General features: G+C 44.1%; 1 protein-coding gene and 1 long non-coding RNA gene across 2 annotated transcripts; one reads left to right on the plus strand and one right to left on the minus strand.

Annotated features, from left to right (window-relative positions):
- Nucleotides 1–296: 296 nt before the first annotated feature.
- On the minus strand, nucleotides 297–2,652 carry LOC135412492 (uncharacterized). Its single transcript, XR_010429687.1, has 2 exons — nucleotides 1,076–2,652; nucleotides 297–882 (listed from the first exon to the last, which is right to left on the minus strand). It is a non-coding gene; the product is annotated as an uncharacterized LOC135412492 (long non-coding RNA).
- An 11,697-nt stretch (nucleotides 2,653–14,349) lies between these two features.
- SLC30A1 (solute carrier family 30 member 1) lies at nucleotides 14,350–20,002 on the plus strand. The gene is made up of 2 exons (XM_064648282.1): nucleotides 14,350–15,128; nucleotides 18,523–20,002. Exons 1-2 carry the CDS (start codon nucleotides 14,495–14,497, stop codon nucleotides 19,431–19,433), a joined length of 1,545 nt encoding a protein of 514 aa, XP_064504352.1. The 5' UTR covers nucleotides 14,350–14,494; the 3' UTR covers nucleotides 19,434–20,002.
- The last annotated feature ends 2,811 nt before the right edge of the window (nucleotides 20,003–22,813 follow it).

Below are 22,813 nucleotides of genomic sequence, written 5' to 3' on the forward strand. Positions count from 1 at the left end.
TAAGCCTTGCTGGAGCCCAGCCACTTTGGGTGGGGAAAGAGGAAGAGTTTGGGCAGGGTTGAGCTGAAATGGCATTTTGCCACTTCTAATTTCCTCACAGCTTTCACAGCAGGGCAAGATCTCCATCCCTGGAACCCACTCACCTTTTGACTGCACGTGTGCCTGGGTGGCATTTCAGGGCCACTGAAGTGGCTGCTGCAGTTTGAAACAGGAGCTGCTGCTTCACTTTTTGTGTTGCTTAACCCCCTCCTAACTGCAATGAAGCTGGTAAGGACACAAAAATATTACCCTGGAGGAAGGGGACCAAAAGTATAAAGTTTATTTTTGACAGTGAATGAAGTGTTTCCTCCTCATAAAGAAAGATACCCTCCTCCCACTCCCACCCTCCAAACTCACAGGCTGTGTGATGATGCTTCAATGTGATGAGGTGTTGGCACTCTGGGGAGAGGGAGATAAACTGAAAACTGATGGTCAGTGAGAGAAAGATCCTGTCCACCCTCTACCAGGTCCACAGTGTCCAGACTCCACTGGTTGTGCTCAGACCTGCACCCAAGCATCCCAGTTGATTCTCCATTTTGGAGGAGAGTAGGATGTGAGGAGAACATGTGCCATCTCCTCCAGCTGACCATGGGAGATCAACCTCCTCAGTAGCTGCAAGAGTGGGATGCTTGTGTGCCTGCTACCACCTTCCAAAACCCGTTATCCCACCCATGCCATGAAGCCGGGTACCCACCCCGAGAGACCCACTTCTGGAAGAGGAGCTGATCCCGGATGATGTCCTTGTTCATCTTGAAGAGCATGTCCCTGCAGATCATGGCCAGGGTAGCACTGGCAGCTGGTCCCAGCACTTCCCCATCTGTCCAGGCACCAGGTAGAATCTTCCTTTAAAAAATAAATAAAAATGCATGAAAGTACATTAATAACAAAAACTGGAAAAAATAAAAAAAGGTAAAATGTTATCACTGTATCAAGGCCCAGGGAAAAGCTGTCCACTACATGCAAGGAATAACCCCACCCACAGGTGGGGAAAAACCCCACCTTTCCCTCCCCCAGCCCAGCCCAAGCCCTTCCTCACCTGCAAAGCAAACTGGCCTGCACACAGGTTCAAGACTCCTCCCTCTACCACTTCCACGGGTGGATATTTTTGTCAGGCTGCCTCCCCCAGTCCCAGTCCAGGCCAGGATGGGCGGTGGACACTGTCGGCAAGGTGGGAGCTGGCTCCCATTCCACAACATCCACACCCTCCCCCTCCAAAAAGCAATTTGGCAGCCAGCTGAAAAATTAATTCCATCCCTCCCTAGCAAAGAGGGGAACCTCTGCTGTCTGGCCAGGCTGGGCCCTTTGATGCCCGGGATTGGGAGCATCCCCACACTGAGTATGGACTCATCTTGATTTCATCTGGATGTAGAGTGTGTCCTTGAGGAAAGTGCTGCAACCAAAGTCAAACAGCTTTGCTCTGCCGGTGGCCACCTGAGGATGATGTTCTCCAGCTTGATGTCACACTGCAGGATGCCACAGTTGTGCCCTGAGTTGCAGGGTGACCATGATGCCATTGCGCTGCGAGGGGGATGTTTCCCCTTTTCCAGTCTGTGGGAACTTCACTGGACTGCCACGACTTCTCAAATATGATGGAAGTACCTAGCCACTTCCTCTGACACTTCCTCCAGGACAGGTGGAAGCATCTCATCAGCTATAATCCCTACTCAGTGCTACTGAGTAGCAGGGAAACAATCTGGTTTTCTTTGCTTCTTAATACCATGAGACGTGGGGAGCTGTTACTTGCCGGGCTCCTGGATCCTACTGTGCAGGGGAATGGATCTCTGCTGTCTTCTGGGGCAGGTGAACATCCTCCAATCAAGAATGCTTGAAAATATCTTCCAGTGATGGCCTGTCCAGGGGATGCATAGACAAATATCTGATAAGGTGCTGGCACTCTGGGGAGAGAAACAAGAAACCACCAGTCAGTGGGAGAAGGCTCCAGTCCACCCTCCAGCAGGGTTTGCAGTGCCCAGTTATGACACTGCAGGGTTTGCAGTGCTCAGAGATATGTCCAGTCTCCCATTCGATTCTCCATTTCGGAGGAGAGCAGGATAGAGGGACATGTGCCACCTCTTCCAGCTAACCATGGGAGACCAACCTCCTCCATAGCTGCAAAAGCAGAATGCTCGTGTGCACCTCCAATCTCCCAACACTGTTATTCCCCCCATGCCACAAAGCCAGGTACCCCCCTCGAGACACCCACAGCAGGAAAGAGAGCTGGCCCCAGACAAAGTTCCTTTCAACAACTATGATATGCTATTTAACTCTTAATGCTCTTTAATTCCTCCTAAATTTAGAGTTATTAGTGAACATGTTAGGATATACTGTATACAAACAATTGGTACAAAGTTGGAGAAAAACTGTGTATGTTTTGCATGGATTTATTATTGTTATTATTATACAAATGTGTACTACCAAAGACATGGTCAACTTCAGTCCTAGTCCAGTATCCCACAATATCAGGCTGTGAATGAATATTTTTGAATGATCTTACAGTAGAATCACCAATTGTTCTCTTGCAGAAAATCAGAAGCATCAACAAGGAAAGCACTGAATAAAATCAAACCTTTGCAATGGTAAGGACAGCTTTCAGTATATGCAAACACAGAATTGTCTCCTACTCTCCTTTTTAGTAACCAAACCTTCCTGTCCTTGGCAAATTAATAATAATAATAATAATAATAATAATAATAATAATAATAATAATAATAATAATAATAATAATAATAATAATAATAATAATAATATTAATAATAAATGCATGAAATAAGCATTAATATAATATATAATAATATATGTAAATATATAAAATATAATGTCTAATAGATAATATACATATATAATATAAATATATAATATAATAATGCATGAAATAAATGCATGCACTAGACATTTCTTAACCTGGGAGTTAATCTAAGGAAACTCATATTTAGGATTTGTGTTACCTGGCAGTGAGGTTTTTGTTGGTTTTAAGCATGTAGTTAGCAGGAACAAACCCATGCTTATATTTTGTCTTTGCACACCTGTTGGGTCCTTCACATCACACCAATGCAGGCCACTTGGTGAAACTGGAAATATCTCCATGGCAACACATACCCTTTTAATTTTATTACTTAAATTAAGCCCAGTACTGGATGAGAAGAAGTTCACTCTGAATTAACAGGGGGAACTTGTCTCTACATGCACTCAGTGCTCTGCTTTCTCACGTAGGTTGGTCAGATTAGTGTCACTCTAAGTGGTTACTGCTCTGAAAAACAGAGGAAGGATAATTTTAAGTAATTTTATGTAGATTCCTGAGGAGGAAGCAAAGGATAATATTTGATATACTTTCCTTTTTTTTTTTTTTTTTATTTTGTCTAAGCTAATTGTCTTTTGGTACAGGAGGGGGAGCGGTTGTTAAAAGAACAGTAGTTTATTTCCAGGTACTTAGGGTTTCACTGTAATTTTTATGGGATGGTAGAAACACTAACCCTAATTTGAGATCATTGGAAGCAAAGGATTTCCATGTAATTGCCTTTGCAATGCGTGTGTTGTAATTGGAAATTATAATTTAGTACCCATTTCACAATTACATCTTCCTCTGTGATTTATGGAGAAACCTTTTTTTCAAAATTTGGGCTTAGTATCATAATAAAAAGTCCATTGACCCCTTCAGCTGTTTATTAGGGTCAACTCTTTGCAGTGTATTACTTCTGAATTTTCTCTTATATTGATCCTAATTAATGTTTTATTTATCTACTTTTGAAACATTTCCAGTACATGGACCTGAGTGACTGGGGCTGCTCTTGCCAGAAGACACCGGCAGACAGGGAATGGCCAGACTGCAGGGTTGAGATACTGAGGAATGAGTTGGCTTCCCCACAACCTGAAACCTTTCCATTGCTGCTGGCTAGGTTTCAAAAAGTCAGTTCACAATTTAGACAGGAGTTTCTGATGTGAGAATCTCTGAGTCAGGGCTTAAAGTTATATCAATACTGCAGCTCCTAATTAACAACCTTTGAGCAATAATTTGAGAACCTGTCCTTGAGATTTTCTGTAAATTTTCTTTCATCTCCCTTAGAGCATTTGTGGAGGACAGGGGATTCCCAAAGAACCTGTCCTTATTCACAAAATATATAACCTGCTAAGAACTATCCTACTAAAAGCTGCTGATAAATGCATTTCCTCCACTCGCCCACTGATAAGTCCTCTAAGTTTCAGGCATGAGTGACATCAGAAGAATGACAGTGTTGGTGCTCTGCAGCTCTGGGAGACATCTGCCATACGTCAGACACTGACAAACTGAGGTTTGCAAACTACTAAGGAAAGTTGCTACAGTATGCAAAGCTAGGGCAAGATTATTAGGTTTTGTCCTTGGGTTGTAAAAGCTCTTGTGGGAGCCATTGATGCTATTGTGGCCTGGGTTGTGTACAAAGTCCTGTCTTTTTGATTTAGAGTGTTTATTTGTTTCCAAATCTCTTTCCCCACCATTCCTCATTTCTACTCTCCCCAGGGATGATTCAGTGGAATAAAACCACATGAGTGTAACACCCATCCAGCAAAAACACTTGAGGACAGACTTTAAACTGAGCAAGTGTTTTATTACTTCCTGAAGAAGGTTTTTACAAAGTGATACCCTTGTGTTTATTACAAATAATATGTCTTATAAACAAATAATTTTAACTAAAGAGAAACCTGTAGAAACCACCCTCACTGCCAAACAATCAAGTGAAGCTGGTGGAAGAAAGCAAGAACTTTGGAATTAGAAGAAATTACTAAATCTAACACTGCCTATTACTTGCTTTTGATTTTCCCCTCCCTCTCACTGTCTTTGTTCCATCTTGACTCTCTGCTCCATTTCCTTTGTATTTTTCAGTCACCCTTTTTTTTTTAATCTGGAACAAATAAAACCCAGAATATTACATTGTTTGTTTGACTGCTGTGCTGGGAACTGTTTAGAGGGCTGAAGAACTCAGTTCACTGAAACCATCAGGGTAAGCAGATAGCAGCACAGAAATTAGTGTGCTCAATGCAGGCCAGTATTTACTTTGGGTATCTGCATATTCTTTTGATGTGAAAGGAGTATTGTACTCTTCTCAGTGCCTTGCCACAGAAGCATTTCTCCAGCAGTAAAACTGAAAAAGCAGGTTTAATTATTAGCTGTTTTGCCACCTCGGTGACTTCAGCAAGCTGAGTGCAGACTCTGTAGATCATGGCACTCAGGCACACCCAAAGGCTGTGCAGGCAGTCTTGAAAGGAAGAGCTGGAGATTATCATTCCCCTCAAAAGGCTCCATCTCTCCCAGATAAACACCTGTGCAGGAGTGAATGTAAGGAGCTGGTTGCCATGCTGCAGGCAGCAGGATCTCCAAGCACCCATGCTATCCCACTGACCCAGAGGGTTCCCTTGCTGGGTGGAGCAGATAACAAAGAAACATGAAGCAGAGCCATCTCCAAGTTTGGGGTTACACTGAGGCATGTCAGTCAGAGGGTACAGCACTGAGCTGCTGTAACTGGTTGCTCCCTCCCACAGGCAGGCTGAGCACTGGGCTTTGGCTGCCAGAGAGTGATGTCCACGTGCTGGGACCTGTGTCACCATCCCAAACAGCACAAACAGGCTGTGTGACACAGTTACAGCAGGTCAGAGAGAGACTAAGGAGGCCAGGAGGACTAAGGAGGTCAGGAGGATGCTATGGAATGTGGGGATAAGATGAGTCACCTCAGTAGAGAGAAGGCTCACTCATGCTAAACACCCTGGTAGGAAGTGCTGGGCCATGTAGCATTGCCAGACTGCCCCTGCTGCCCTGACTGCTAGAGCAGGACAGAGTCAATGCTGGGAACCCATCACATATGGCTATGGCAAACTATAATGACAGAGATCAAGCAGCTCTTCCTCTCCCCCCCCATAACACTTCCCAGCCTACATGCTACCTGCATGTTGCCATACAGAAGATTTCAGGAGGGGCCACGCACATGCACACCCAAATCTTTGTTCACTCACGCAGAGTGTCCTGAAGAGCAATCCACTGATATGGCTGCCTCCCATGGAGGACTGTGTCAGCCCAGTCTGTTACAACTCCTTGGGGAAACATGAACACACAAACACTATTGGCTGCCTCTCTGTGTGCTTATATGCTGCAATCGAGTCTCTATGAGTCTGAAACATCATATGGGAAACATTTTTCCCACTTAGGATTAGGTACAAAGGTGTTTGATATAACTACTAACAACACAGAAGCTCTGAAGACCAGTTTGTAAAAGATCTACTAATTCATAGACTTTTAACAGTAATGTCTTTATGTATTTTGATAGCATTTATGGTGACTTTATATCACTATATAAAGTGATATAAAGTGATAAAGTGGTGTAAAATACATGTACCTGTGCATTAACAACACTGGTGTGCTATGAAGCTGCTCATCAAATAGGCACGTATTTTGCTTATTTATATATTCCCCTGTTTACAAGGAGAATATCTTTCTACAAGGAAATTTCCAAGAAAGAGATAGGCTCTGGTTTATCTAATTGGCAAAGGCACAAAGTATGCCTACTATATGTGGCTAATAAAAAACTGAATAAGCATATTCCTAGAACTTCAGTTGGCACTGTTCAGGATCCTAAGGTTATACACAGTTTAACTGCAGCTTTTTGCACAAGAGCTTGACAAATGACAGGAAAAAAGACCTTTATCCCCACAGTTAACTAAACAGATAATATACATTGTTAGTCAGTAAGGGAGACGGAGCACGTATTTCACAAACAGATTACTTGGAAACTTGACTGACAAGTCCTTCCTGGGACAGCCACGGTAACTGCTGTGTTTGATCATTGCTTTGTCATCTCAGCAGTGATAGAAATGGGTTCCCTCCATTGGCTCTGCAGCTACTGTATGTAGCACATCATTTAATCCACCCATGCTGATGTGAACATTAAGATCAAAATATCTGGCTAGATATAAAGCAGGTCTACACAAACGAAGCTTGCAAGAAGCAGTGTTCACAGTTGCTATTTTGCTATGCAAATAGCCATTCATAACGAACTGTATAGGATCAGCTTGTAAGATTTAAATGAAAGTGTTTTGAAAACCCATGCCCCAAGTGAGGCTCCTCCATGCTTAATCACCTACACAAATGACCTGCTTTCCAAAAGCAGCCACCTCTTGTGTTTGCTTCTGAGGGAACTGTCGACTGCCCAGGACTGATTAAATGAAAACACTTCCTCTATGCCTATGAATTTTAGCTTGGAGACACAGCTTTGAACATCACATTTGTAATATATTGCTGTAAGTGTTAATATTAGCAGGACAGACCACTAGATTCTACTCTTCCTTCTGACATTATTCAGTTTGTGACATTAAAGAGCTCACTTAGTTCGTGCTTTAATGTACGAATAAGAAAAATCCTTGTTTTAAAATGGGCAGAACTAACACTTGTGGCAGGAGTCATCTCATTAGCCATTGACCTAATCTCCAAGCAATTCACACCAGACTTTCTTTATAATCCACGACAGAAATGCGCACTCTAAGGATGGGATTCATCTAATCAAGTACACAGCACTGTAGGAGGAGATAAACCACATTGCAGTCTCCACTGACAAGTGTGATTAGATCTCTGCTGACTCTGAAGGGAGACTCGTGATCTGAAGATGTTTGTGTGTCAGCTGCCGATTCCCAAGCATGAATCCCTCCATTATTGTCCAGTTGAGGCTGTGGTTTCAGGATCAGCATCAGCTGTTGCCAGTATACGGTCACACACTTTTCCCTGCCCCAACCGCACGGTTCTGTGTGTCAGCTCTAGCAATCCTGCAGTGCGAGGTAAATAGGATTAACTTGCTGAACTGGCTGAAAAGTAATGATGAAGAAAAAGAATTCGGTTTTGGTTACGCTGTCAGGCAAAGCCGATGCCCCTCACATGCCCTAATTTCTAGATCTGAGGCCTGATTGGGAGCAGGAATGTAATTCTGAAAAGGAATTGTGGTGGCCCTTTTTGGCACCAGCTTTTATTTGGACCAGCTTAAGTTGACCACAAAATGGCCTCTGTGGAAGGCAGTTCTGAAAATGAATAGATTTAGTTACAGAACATGAAGTTAACATGTCTATGCTTACTGCCTTGGGATATGATTTGACAAACATCAAATACAATTGATCCTTCAAAGAGGCCTTCACGTCCCTGTCCTTATATGAAGGTCACATTTGGTGTCTGCGAAAAGGAGCGGTGTCCAGCAGGTCTCAGAGTCAGGATCGCAGCACATTCCAAATAAAAGCATCAGCATTTATTGTGAAATAAAGTGAAATTCATCCATGTCAAGCTGATGTAGTTAATATCTAATACACAAATGGTAAAATGATGAATATGCTATTGCTCAGCCACTTGAACGACTTTACATAAAAAAGACTTTGTGTCAAGACAGAAGGGTGCAGCTCTTGCCTGATGTGTGTTGTGGCAGCAAGAGCAGCAGCGATGTGTGGGTAGGCGAGTTGGCTGGAAACACCAGGAGTACCTGGATTGCTGATGGAGGGTGAGCCTGAGGCTGCCCTCCAGATCAGACCTGTTGGTGCCAGGTCAGAGTGGGAGCCCATCAAAGTGTGTTGCACAGGGGCCCCTGTGCCTGAGCATGCCCTACACGTCCTGTGCCACCAGGCCCTTTGCTGCAGGCAGGCCTGTCTTGCAGAGCAGAAATTATAGGATGTGCCATATCCTGTGCTCATGGCTGTGCCAGGAACCACCCTGTAAACTCCGTATATACACAGCCAGCGTGACAGCTTCCATTCCGGTTCGCCCGGGGATCTTCCTCTTCTGGGCCAACACTGCTCTCGTACCATGTTCTGACATTGCCTAGTTCAGTCCCTGGCACCAGAGTCGACTCTTTGCACAATGTTCCCTTGATGTCACTGAGTTCTCAGGAGACACAGAGGTGTACTAGCATAGCCCCATTTGTCAGGGCAAAATGTGCCACCATAGGGCACTTCTTCTTTGGCAGCATTACACGGAGGTGCTCTGCACCCTCGCACAATTCAAAGCTGCACTTGTTGAACTAGTTTTGAACTGACTTTTCCAATGCCACAACATGCACGTTTATGACTTCCTACAGTATTACATGTTCTTGTAGGTACTTACCTCAAAGGATCTGAGTGATCTTTTTCCAATGAAAGACTTTTAGAGATCCTACACTAATGAAATCCTTTTTCCTAGAGTGACAGTGAAAATCCCTGCCCCGATAACCAACTCAGATGACAGAAAGTATCGTATGTTTTCTGACAGGGCCTGATACTGAAGATAGGTGGAACAGGTGCTACAGTGATTAGCACATATCTCTCAGTGCCTGTCCTTGACAATTACCCATTAATACATTGACACTCATTGCCACAGCTCCAAAAGAACTGGCTTGGATTACAGGGAGCAATCTCATGTTCTTTCTAAAGATAATAAAAAGCAGAGTTAACAATACGATTTATTAAAATGCCATATGAAAGATAATTTATTTCAGTAACAATTAAAAATGTTACCAACCAATTGGCTGAAAAGAATATTTTTCATTCTAGAATTCCATATTAACAGAATTTTCCTGTCCCTGTTGAATCATTGTTACTGTCTTTCCAGTAGAGAGCCACACTATGTGCAAAAGTGAGTAACACCACAAGTTTCCCTGACTTTTTTCCTTTAATGATTAATATGGTGGTGATTTTTCTAGTAGGATCCACTTGAGCCTTGAGCATTGGCTGAATAAGGTATTAGCTCTAACGAATACCTTATTAGTATTAACTTAACAGCTGATTAGAGCAACTGTTTTGCCTGCCTAGTTGTGGATTTTAAGAAAATACTAATTGTCTCATAAGCAGACAAATTGGTAATCAAAGCAGACAGGACATGGTCTTAAGTCCACCAGAAAAAAACAACTGTTTATTAGAAAGAGTTATAGATTGGTTGTGCAGTTAATTGTGCCAGAAGTCATGAAGCAGTTAAGAGGTCTTTGAATGCCATTGGATCAAATGAATGGCTTGAGAGTAAGAAAGCAAAATAACTGAAGTAGAAAGACCAAAACTGGACATAAGAAAGGCATATTTTAAAAACCAGTTGTTTCTTTATTAGGGCAAAAATATCTTGGAAGGGAAAAAAGTGGGCTTTTTAATCTGCTTTGCAAGGTTCAGAAGAGGTGTAGTGGATGATCTACTGACCCCCTCAACTTGTCTGGAGTTCTACTAATTCCAAAGAGCCCGTATTTCACAGACATTGTAACCATGTAGAAGAAGAAATCTCTTTATAGAGCAAGGTGTCCTTCATTTCCTATCTTAATGCCAATTATAGCTGTAGTCTTTCTTCACAGGTCACAAACAAAAGCATATAAGCTCATGCTTAATTCACCTCTGTTCAAAGAAGTCCTTTTAATTAACTGCAAACACATATCTAAGTCCTTTCCTTGATAAAACTACTTTCCTGAATCAGGACATAACAGTAAATTCCACACAGAGCAATGTGAACAGTAATATTCACTTTTCATTTGTTCTGTTTTTCATCACAAGGAACAAACTTGTTTATGTAGGTAACTGGACAGTGAATGCTTCTGTGGCTTTGGTGTTGCTGAGTGGACCTAATTTGAAGAAACCTTGAAAGGACATCTACCAGGGAGAGACATTGGCTGCAAGAAATGCAGCCTAAAATGAACACTGACAGCCTTGAAGTGGAACAGACAGATGGAGTCATGTTTGCCAGAGTCCCACTAGCCCTCATTAAAAGCAGACAGGTCTGATGACTGCACAGAAAGGGGAAAAGTTAGGTGTTAAAAGGAGGCAGTGTGCTCTGTAATATGTGACTGCATCAGTGGTTTGTATGCAGGGTTTCACCTTTTCCAAGTGGAAAGGCATGGAGTGATGAAGAGCCCTCCGTGGTGGTGATCTGTCCACTTGCAAACCTGTGCAGAAATTCAAAGGAAAAAAGCAGTGACTTTATTTACTCAGCAAATATGCTGAGTAATAGCAAAACTCCCAACCAAAGTCCTGTTCTTCCTACAGTGCTCAGCTGGCTTAGGAGAGCTCCACAGCACTCTGTACAATACATTTCCTCTCAGAACAGGCGACAAGCAGCAGCTTTCTGTTGAGCCCTGGCAGCTGGTTCTGGGGTGGTATGAAGCTGTGTGGCAGAGACCCAGAGTTACTTCTCCCCTCAGAACACAGAGCATTTATGATAAGTAAACAAATTTTAGATGGGTCCTTCCACATGTGTGGATCAGAAGCTGAGCCGAGAAAGAATTGTGTGAGTCACAAACAATGCCTGGAAGCCTAAAAAAGAAAACACAACAAAAACCCCTGAGTCCTCCCTACTTTGAAGACAAAGTATTCTCCTCAAAAGCATAAGCAGGAACAAAATGTTCTTCTGTAACAAACCATTTATGGCATCATTAGCTACCATTATCAGTCACTTTCCCATTAACCTTAAAATTGATAGTGTTGCCAGATGGGCAGCCCTAAATTTAGGAACGATCCCTGGTTCTCTTGGCTTTTGGTGTATGATAGTAGAATGGAAAGGCCTGGAAACAGCAGCATGCAGCACACTGGGTTATGAGAAAGAGTCGTAGCGATGTGTGGGGAAGTCATAGCGATGTGAACTCCTGTGTGATCCAGCTGCCGGTCTGTGCCTGTCATGTCCAGCAGCGGGACTGGGCTGCCACAGGGGAATTATACGTTGAAGCCCCTGTGTTTGAAGGCCCTGGAGACAATGGTGGCTGACGGGTAAAACTACATGCGCAGCCCTATTCCTCGGGGAGCAGTGGAAGGCCTGAGGAACACTGTTACTCCCCACCTGAGAAGAAACCATCCCCTCCCATTCTCCTAAGGTATATGGTCCATGTCTTGTGGCTCTTGGCCCCAAAAGGAATTCAGCATTCAGCCTGGTATAGTGGGAAGAAAAGCTATTCCTGGACATGGATAAGGATCAAGAGCATGCCATCCTGTAAGGGGAAGACTGCAGCACACGGATCAGTGTATGGGTATCCTTGAGCAGATTACGAAGTCTCACAGTGAAGAAATGTTAAAAGGGTCACAAATTGATCTGGACATTGTTTACATACCAAGAAAGGTACCCAAAAAGCTTTAACTCCCCTCCTCAAGTCAGGCAAAGCTCTTGACACAGTTTATGTTCAGTGATGGTGAATTTTTATTTATCAGGGTGGTACTGATATCAATATCCTGTTTATTTCCCTCAGGAGGGGACTGAGTACTTTTAATCAAGAAAACTATGATGACATCACAGGAGCAACCAACTAACAGCTTCAGTAATTCCTGAGGTAAAGCCAATGAGAGATATTAAACTCCTTGTCCTCCCTGCCTTCCTATCTAAATTCCATTGGATTAACACCAATCCCTGTAAAATGATAATCCACCTCATTAACAGGCAGTAAAAAAGGTTTGAGCTGTACCAGTTTCTTTGACCCATATATCCTAAATTTGAGTAATTCTTCCTTGCCAACTTCCTTGCCTCCTCCTTGTGTGGGAGTGAGGAGGAGAGGACACGGGCATGTTCCATTTCCATATAATTGCCGGTCAGCTTCCTGATTATTTACTTCTTAGTAAGTGACATCAGGGCATACGGGAAGCCAGGCAGGGGAAGAGAATGTTATAGCAATCTAATTGCTGACTCTCTTTACGACAGCCATTAAAGCATTCCCTGTGGGTCCCTACCGCTATGCTCCAGAGCAGACCTGGATTTTGACACAAGCATGATCTCACAGACAACAGGGTTCGGGGACACAGGTCAGTAGAGCAGTGCCTGTGATGCCCAAGCCACATCTGGCACGCAAGACAGGTTAAGTAAATGTGAGGGGGTGGCACACACAGATTAGAGCGGTGTGGTGCTCAGATGTGGGCTCACGGGGACGCTGCCGAGCTCAGGGGAAGCCTGACCTGAATTACTGCCCTCAGTTATGCTTGTTGATAAATCTTGCCTAGTCAAAATGTGAACACATAAATCTTTCCTTGTCAAAATGTGAACACCTTCTGTCGTTTTACTAATGAAGTCAAGAGTCTTTGCACAGACACTAGATCACAATCCCTTTGGAATCTCCAAGTGTAGCAACAGGCTTTTGCAGTCTTGCTAGATCTTCCTTCTCAGGGCAGCATTTTTCTTCCTGCCTCTGTGTATTCACACACACAGCTACACCTCTACAGCTGCGAAGAGCCATGGCTGGTTGTTCCATCTCTCTCATTACGGAATATTCTTTGGCACTCTTTCTCTGGCTGCCGTGATTGTTGGCTCCCTTGGAACACAGTGGGCAAAGTATGAGCTCAGCTCTGCCTTTTTGTAATTCTTTGTGATTATATTTTTATGTGTTTTGTTGTTGTTGTTGTTGTTGTTTGTCTGGATGTCTCAAAACATTTTCTTTCCCTTTCCTAGCCACAAGCGTAAGAAGAGACTGAATGTGGCACTCAGTGCCATGGCCTAGTAGCCAAGGTGGTGTTAGGCCAAAGCGTGGGCTCTGATGATCTCAGAGGCCTTTTCCAACCTAATTGATTCTGCGATTCTGCAATTCTGCAATAAGCCAAACAGTATCCAGGGACTGACCTTTCAGCATTGATTTTTCTCTATTATTATATAATTATTATAATAATTATAATTATAATATTTAATAATTACTTAATAACAATTATTATTGTATATTATTCTATCGTATTATGCAGCTTCTCAAAACTTCATGCAAAACTCCTCTCTTCTCTCCCAGTTTTTTTTAGTAGCTCATCGGTTATTATTGATCACCTTATGAGATGAATGAGTGATTCATCTCACTGTCCTCAGTGGTACGAATGGGAGAAAAATTAAACAGCAAAAAGGGCTGCACAAAGAGCCAAACTTCACTGAAAAAGGGCCAAATCTCACAAAATTCACTACCCCACGCCCGTGACGTCACAGCGCCCCCTCAGGCGCGGCCCCGCCCCTCCCGGCCCGCAGGGGGAGCCCCGCCCCCGGGCGCGCGCCGGGCCGGGGCCGTGTGAAGCGCACCTTTTGCACGAGTCCCGCTCGCCGCGGGCGGGGCCTGCGGGGGCGGGGCGGGCGGGGAAAGCCGGCGGGCTCGTCCAATCGAAGCGGTCGCTCCCCGGCGCGTCATGCGTGGCACCGCCCCCTCTGCTTTTCCAGGCATGGGCGGCTCAATGGGCGTTACCGGGCGGGGCGGGGCCCTCCTGTCGCGAGGGAGCGCAGGCCAATGGCGAGCGGGGCCACGCGCGGGGGCGGGAGGGCACGGCAGGGCGGGGGGGGCGCGGCGGCCAATGGGGCGAGGACGGGGGCGTGGCCGAGGCGGCGCTTGGGTTCCGTGTGGAAAGAGTGAGGGGGCTCGGGTGCAAAGTTTGCTCGCCCGGCGCCTGCGGAGGGAGCGGCGGCGGCGGCGGCGCGGGGGGAGCGGAGCCGAGCGCAGCCGAGCGGAGCGGCCGCCCGAGCGCCCGGGGCTCCCACCGCCCGCCGCGCTCCGACCATTCCCGCCGGGCAGCCGCGATGTGCGGGGGGATGGCGGCGCGGGGTCCGGGCGGGCCGCGGTGCTGGCAGAACCGGCGGGCGCGGCTGCTGTGCATGCTGGCACTCACCTTCCTGTTCTTCGTGGTGGAGGTGGCGGTGAGCCGCGTCACGTCGTCCCTGGCCATGCTCTCCGACTCCTTCCACATGCTCTCGGACGTGATGGCCCTTGTCGTGGCGCTGGTGGCCGTGCGCTTCGCCCAGCGCACCCGCGCCACCAAGAAGAACACGTTCGGGTGGGTGCGGGCCGAGGTGATGGGCGCGCTCGTCAACGCCGTGTTCCTCACGGCCCTCTGCTTCACCATCCTGCTGGAGGCCATCGAGCGCTTCACCGAGCCCCACGAGATCCAGCAGCCGCTGGTGGTCATCGCCGTGGGAGTGGCGGGGCTCATCATCAACCTGCTGGGGCTCTGCCTCTTCAACCACCACGGCGTCGGGGGCCACGGGCACGCCCACGGGCACGGGCACTCGCACGGCGCCCGGCAGCAGCACCCCCGCGCCGGCCCCAAGCCCGAGCCGCCGCCCGGGGACGGGGAGGCAGCGCTGCACCGCGAGGAGACCAGCACCTTGGTGGAGAACTGCAGCAGCTCCAACGGGGTCAGCCAGGAGAAGCTGGGTAAGCCCCGCGGCGCCGCTGCCCCATCCAGGCAGAGAAAAGCGGGAGGGGTCCTTTCCCCGAGTAGGGCGGTGGCATCCTGGTCACACCCGGCGCGGGCTGTGCGGGGACCACCTGTCCCCCCTGCTGGGGAAGAGGCTAGAAACTTTCTTAGCAGCGTTGTTGGGCTCATGACTGTCGCACCTCTGCCTCGCACCTTTCCTTCAGATGCCGTGAGCTGCATGCTTGTCTTGCAGACAGGTCAGAGTGTGAAAGTCTTGGGATAAAGCGGTGTGCCGTGGGAAAAGTTGGTTCTGCTAGGGAAGGCACATGACAAGCGTTTCTTGCCTAGCGACACGAGCTGTCACAAGACGCTGCCCTAATGCCATCCGAACTGGCTGCACATCAAATGGAGCGCGGCTCAGCGCCTTGGTCCTGGCTCCTCCATTGGAGCAGTTATCAGCTACTTGTCAGGTACCTGAGAAGCTGCTCTCCACCCTAACGCAACATGCTGAAGTATATTCCACTGCAGTAATGTTGTACGTCTTCGTGGCATCGGTATTAATAGAAGTCTTGGAAATTGCCAGTCAGAACTGTGGAAGTCGGAATGTGGAGCTCACTGGTGTCAGAGCACACGCATGGTGTCTTGGAATGAGTTTTCTTTAGCTTTCTAAAGCATGCATCTTCCCACTCAGCTTCACACAGACACAAATTTAAAATCTTCCCTTCCCTATTGTGGTCAAACTGTCTGTTCCGTGGGTGGGAATTTCTTGGGTTATTTTTTGAAGGATCCAGAAGCCTGGATTTTGAAGCTGCTTGGTTGAAGCCCAGGTCCTGCATGGTAGAAGAGTGAAAGGTGTGCTACTGCCACTTCTCTATTCATATGGCATCCTTTTTCACCTCGAGGAAGGGGCTTAAGACTTCAGAACCCATGTCTCTCTCTTTCAGTTTCAGGGTGACATCAATGGAGCTTTAATTGAGCAGAGTAAACTTTGCTACAGTTTCGTTTTTTCTGTGGTCAGAGGTTCCAGTATACATTTGAGAAACTTAGCAGTTTCTGTTTTTCTGACTCCATGTTGGCTTTGGAAAGACAGGTTTTGCAGGAGGACAGGAGAGTTTCTCTGAATACGCTACACCATTTTCTTGACCACATAATAAGCTCTTAGTGTTGGTTTAGTTCCAACAAAGATATCCTAATAATTAGTTTCAAACAATGTAAAATTCCCTTAACCGTTGGTCTGATAGATATCTTGCCTTCAGAATTATTCTTACATGGTGAAAAGTTGTGCTTTTAGCCAAGTTTTGGACTAGTTAGACCAAAAGATTACCTTATAGCATGAATTTAAAATGTATACTGTTTTGAGCTAATTTGTCTGGAATGTCTCATGGATGTGCTTCTGGCAATAACAAATAATTTGTTGTGGGTGTTTAGGTGGTAATAGGGCATAATTTTGGTCACAGTGAAACTTTGAAATAAGTTTGTATTTCCTTCTGTGCCCTGTCATGATTATGTAATGGATGGAGTTATTCATAGTTTACCCATGGAAAAGTTACAGGTAAAGGTGATTGGAGACTTGGAAGAAAAGGTGAAAGATGTATAGGTAAAGACTAGGGTGGTCCTGTGCCTTCACTGGAAATTGCAAAGAGGGGTTGTCCCTGATTTCCTAAGGTGGAAGTGGAAAGCAAGGGATAACCTTAGGGGCTAGTCCTGCACAGGCATTTTTGTGTATACAATTTATGTAAAGTAATCAGTTTTTAGTTAGATTTCAATGAGCGTATTTCAGATGCAAATGTTTTAACCATTTGCCATTAAAAAAATTCTCAAGAGCTTTCTGGAACTGTGTTCCCTGTTACCCTTTCTTATAGACAGCTCTACTGACTTTTCAGCTCTCCTTTATTCCAAGCACTTGATGTAGAACAGAGAATTCCTATTTCCTTGCTTCCATGATGGACCTTGAGGTCTGAACTCTGTAACCTGAGATATTTTTCTCTAATTTATTGACTTCTCTGGAAAGTTACAGGTCCCATGTTCCATAACTCCTAGAGGTAGTGTGGAAAATTTAGCTGGAGCTTTAGGGCAGAAGCGGGATGCATGAGGTAATGAGCCTGAGGCTTGGAACTCGGTGCTCAGCTGCCTTCTAAGAGCCCACCCCTTCTTCAGAGAGGAAAGGATTTGTGCACACTTTACCATTGCAGAATTGCAGCCATGAGAGCAGAGCGGCAGAAGCTGCAGGTCTTATTAACGTGTTAATGTTTACAAAGCTCTGAACTGAATAACCTCAAAAGCAGTAAGAGCTTGTTGTCTCAGTTTGTCGGGCCAGGGGCCAGTGCATGTTGCATTTCTTTAGCACTGGAAGTGTCCACGGAAGAACTTTTGAAGTAAAGCAAGAGGTTAATCATGTAAAATTCTTTCAAATTTAAACAACATAAGATGATTTTCTTTCAGAAAACGTGATATGTATATTTGTTCCCCTGGTTAGCTGTATTGGAATGGTAAATAGTGCAGACAGTCTTGACAAAGAAGAGCACTAAAATGTTCGTTTATGGTTTGCACAGTCCATGACATATGGCATTGGACATCAGAAGCTGTATGTCACTTGCATAAAAAGTGTAATTTTGGTACTTATTTATTTATTTATAAATTGCTTTCTGAAATATAAATAACACTAGTTCATAGCCACTGAGAGCTTCAGAGATGCTCTTAAACTGTCCTATACTCAACTTAAACTGTCCTATACTCAATACTGCTGATAAATTCTGCATTTCAGACCTAGAAGCTCAGCTGATTGTCCTGTTGGCTCCATGCGCCATCTCGGAAAAACTTCCTTTTCCTTGAATTCAGAAGCCTTTTGAAAATGCACTTCTGAACCTGAAAAGAAGCTGCTATACAGCTGTATTCATACAGCTTTTGAGCTTCTGGCTTCAAATTGTAATACAAAAGAGCAATGCAGTCCTATGGTTTGAGATTTTAGCAATGTGATTAGTCTTCTAGTGTTTCAAAAGAGGGAACTAATGTAACTAACTGAGCTACTTAACCAGCTTTTTACATATGCTCTGTAGTTCTGCATTTTGTTTAAGAAACAAACAGTGAGTAGTCAAGTGGTTAAACAGCTGGAAAAGGTGACAGTAGTTTTTCAGTAGAATAGATTAAAACACGGTCATCTTCATTCTTTGCCACTCTACATCTTTAAACTCCATGTAGAAACAGTTGCCTTTTAGACTTTTTAGATCACTTACTGGGACAACTGAATATTTCTCAGACAGAGAAAATCTTGCTAAGTGTGTGGGTAGAGCTGCTTGCTTTTCAGTTTCATACTCGATGTGGCATGCTAATGTTGGCTATTATTTTATAAAGAATTACAGTAATGTGTAGTATTACAGCATCTGCCTAATGGTTTTATTGTTTTCTTGTCAGGTGATATGAAAGATGACATGGCTGACCTACAAGTGAACGGGAATGCTGGCCATTATCCTCTGGATGAAGAGGAGGTTGAAGAAGACTCTAGTGCGCAACTTAACATGCGTGGAGTTTTTCTGCATGTTTTTGGAGATGCCTTAGGTTCAGTAATTGTGGTAGTGAATGCCTTGCTCTTTTATGGGTTGTGGAATCCATGCCCTGAAGATGGGCCTTGCTTTAATCCATGTATCAATAATCATTGCATGGAAAATGCTACTTTATTCCAAACACTTGGGAGAGCTAACAAGTCTGAGCAAGAGGGCATTACAGTGGCTGGTCCTTGCTGGTTGCTATATTTAGATCCTGTCCTTTGTTTGATTATGGTCTGTATACTCCTTTACACAACTTACCCATTACTTAGGGAGTCAGCCCTTATACTTCTGCAGACTGTTCCCAAACAAATAGATGTTCATTCTTTGAACTCAAAGTTACGTACCCTCGAAGGAGTTGAAGCAATCCACGAATTACACATTTGGCAACTAGCAGGCAGTAGGATCATTGGCACTGCTCACATCAAGTGCCCTGACCCTTCCACGTACATGATGGTGGCAAAGCGCATTAAAGAGATCTTTCATGACGAAGGGATTCACGCAACTACCATTCAGCCTGAGTTTGCCAGCGTTGGCTCTGAATCGGGGAGAGGGAAATGTGAGTTGCCTTGCAGGACTCAGTGTGCTCTGAAGCAGTGTTGCGGAACAGGGGAAGATAGTACTGCAAAGAAGACAGAAAAATCTTCATCACTTAGTATTTCTTGTTCGGAAGTTGTCATTGAATTTCCAAAAACGAGGAGGACTAAGTCGGAGAGCATCCCTTCAGTGAAGCTAGAGGCAAACACTGATCAAAATGAGCAATTTGAGTCATCTTTGTAACTCCCCGAACGGTGCTACCTGAGTTGTGGTAACTTTGTCAACAGCTGTGTTGCAAGAGGAAGAGACAGATGTTTTGAGTTGCAATTTTGCCAAGTAGTGTAATTGCTGAAGTCCTTGTTCTTGTCATATTGCTAAATATAGAATGCTTGTTTTAAAGAATATAATGTCACTGTCATGATACAATGTGTTTGTGTTGACTTTGTTTGACTGAGACAGACAGAAAGTGCACCTATGCTGTAACAACTTCAGAAAACCAGTTTCAACATTTCAGCAGAGACACTTTTTGCTGTGCTTCAAATTAAGATTTTTTTTTTTTAAGTGAAAAGGTATTTGAGGGATAAGCATGTAGGAACTCGATTTGTGTTACATATTTCTTGGACCTACTTTTTCCTTTAATATTTGATTTGTAGATGTTTTAATATATTGTTTATTTAGAAGCCCTAAGAAAACCAAAGTTCATAGAACATTTTAAAAGAGAAAGCTACTAAAAACTGGAAACCACTTTGCAGTTTCACATATTTTTCTTAAAGCTATGTAATAATAATAAATGTGAAGGCTTTTCAACTGAATTTATTGCATTTTTTGAAGAGAACATCCTGTGATTGTTAGAAATTGTCCCCACTTCTTTTGGTAAGGTAGCAAAGTAATTGAAAACAACAGATGTGAAAGGGGTTTTTTCTACCAGAATGGAAGTTCAAGCTACTGTATACTGCTCTCTGATCAAGATGTGAGACTGATTGATACAGTAACACATACTTTCATATTTTGTGTATTTTCTGGTGGCTTTTCTTACTTCCAAGTTGTATCTTGGAAGTCTTCAATATTTAAAGAACCCTTGACTCACAGTGCTGTGAATCAAGAGCTGGAGCTTTATATTTAACTGATGCTGAGTTTACTAAGACAAAATAATTAGTTATGGCAGTAAGTACGCAGTCGGGGAACGTCTGCCAAGCACGGACAGTATAATTTGTGCTTTCCAGCTCAGACAGCAGCTTCGCAACAAGTAACACAGTGGTGCGTTTTGCTTCTAGTTGAGTGGAAGCACTTGCAGTGACTACAGTCCTGGTCCCCACCGTGTCCTCAGGAGCCCTCCAGGACTTTTGAAGAAGTGGCGCAGGGAGCAGGATTTCATTCACTGTATTTCACACTTTGAGGTGTTTATGTATCACATAATTTCACTTATTAAGTATCCAAATCTGTGGTTTAAAATCTTGACTCAGTTAATTGACAACTGGCTCTAAAGAAGCTGTTACAGTATGCTGCCAACTTACACCTTAGCAGAGGAGAAACTGGTCAGTGGGCTCTGTGAATTTGGCAGAGACTAGGTGAGAGTTGAAGATAAAACATATAAGAAATATAATCTAAAACCCCAGCCCTTTTGATCCACTCTCGCGTTACATACAGGAACCAATGTCTTGTGCTTATTTGACTCTCCTATGCTCAAAACTGGAAAACAACTCAGATCTTCCATTGTTTGTTCTATGACTCTGGACATGATAAACACTTTGCCTGAGTTTCCCTGTCTTAAAATGGGGATAATACCTACCTCACAGGGGTGTTGTGAGGCTTAACTCTTGTGTGAAGAGCTCTGAGATTTGTTACTGGAAGGCACTGAAAAAGATTAGAAGATACTAGATTACATAGTGTTTGCTACTTCTACAAATGTATGGCAATATCTAGGCACAACCAGAGGGAACTGAGTATAGTTTTGGCCTTATGAAATTCTTTGATGCTGTGGTTTTCAGGTTTTTAACAGTATTTAAATGTAGATTTTTTTTAAAAAAAGAATGTTTTGTTAGTGAAGGGAATGTAGCTTTGCCTCCAGATACAGAACACCTTGCTAGTTTGCATTTCTTACATGTCTCATATCGTAATTGCTCCTAAATAGTTCAGAATAGTCCTGCTGCTCATCGGACCTGGATTGGCCCAAGTCACGTCAGTGGTCTTACCCAACCTCTCAGCAGAGCATTGCAGTCAACTCTCGATTATCCATGGGTTGATTACCAGTGTTGTGTATTAACTGTGCAGTCTGCAGAGCCCGGACCAGCCCTGCATCACGTGCTGTGCACTGGCCAAGTGCTGTGTGCCAAGGCATTGGAAAAGCAGAGGCACTCAGCTGGTTCCACAGGAGCCCCTCTCACAGGGTGTGTTGGCCTGGGTGCAGCACAGCACCAGGCACTTGTTTTGCCTCTTGGCTGCTCAGATGCATCTGCAGGAAGCTGCAGAGTGTGGATAGGTCGGTTCAGCTTTGCGCTGGTTTGGGGATGTTGGTGCTTCACAACCACCAGCATTGCTCCCCTTTTTCTGTGTTTATGCTTGTTGTACAGTCTCATAAACTAACTTAAATATGTTAATATAGTATTTATATATGTTTTTGTTTTGTCTGAATTATCTTAACTCTTTCTTCTGTTACCTGTATATGATCTAGAGTTGACTGTTAAATGAGATCTTGTATGAGACTACATTTGCAGAATATGCTACCACTGCTAGTATACTACAGAATATTAAGCAAGTAAATTTTGAAAGGAACAAAGTACTATTTTTTTTTTTAAAATGTGTATCCTTGCTTTTTATGGTAAACTTTCACTAATTATTTTGATCATTAGTTTAAAATTGGTCTCAATCATTAGTTGAGGTCCTGCTGTATATCTCTAATGCACCATAGTACTACTGCTCTTTAGTTTATTTAAAAAGATACCAGCAAGACAAACCATAGTAGCACTGACTGTGACTTCTCTCCTGTTGCTATTATAAAAACAGAGCAACTATTAAGTCATGACAGTTGCCATCGCTGGTTAACAGTCTCAGTAAATGCATCTGGATAGATGAAGTTGTAGTCACTATTCCATTTTAAACTATTTAATCTTTTCTTTTTGAGCCAGAAGTCATATTTTTCTATTTCTGTGTCCATTGCAGGCAATGGCTAGCTTAAAAGACAAAAAGCTCTCCCCCTCATTATTTTAATTACAGGATGAAGATGTGATGATGATGATGGTGATGGGGGCAGAAGGGGGAGTTGCGTGGTCTCTCTGTCATGTGCTGTGTTGCACGTGCAGCACCAGCTGGTGTTGATGGGGCCCTTTAGTCTCTTTAGCCTTCCATGGCAAATTCCCTGAAAGCATATAGTGAGGTAAAGGTGGTGGCTGGGCAGCAGCAGGAACATAATTTTTCTGTTTGTTCTGGCTGTATGAGACCCGACTGTAGCCCACTAGCTTGTGATAGAGCTTGATTTTTTTTTAACCTGATCTGTTGAGGTTATACAGACTTGATTTGTTGTGAAGATCACAGTTTCAGAATACTGAGATCATTCAAAAACACTGCACAGTCTCTCTTTTTTTTTTTTTTTCCACAAAGCATGGAACTAGTGAATCTCATGTAAG

This window comes from Pseudopipra pipra, chromosome 3 (assembly GCF_036250125.1).
Source record: "Pseudopipra pipra isolate bDixPip1 chromosome 3, bDixPip1.hap1, whole genome shotgun sequence".
Taxonomy (NCBI): Eukaryota; Metazoa; Chordata; class Aves; order Passeriformes; family Pipridae; genus Pseudopipra; species Pseudopipra pipra.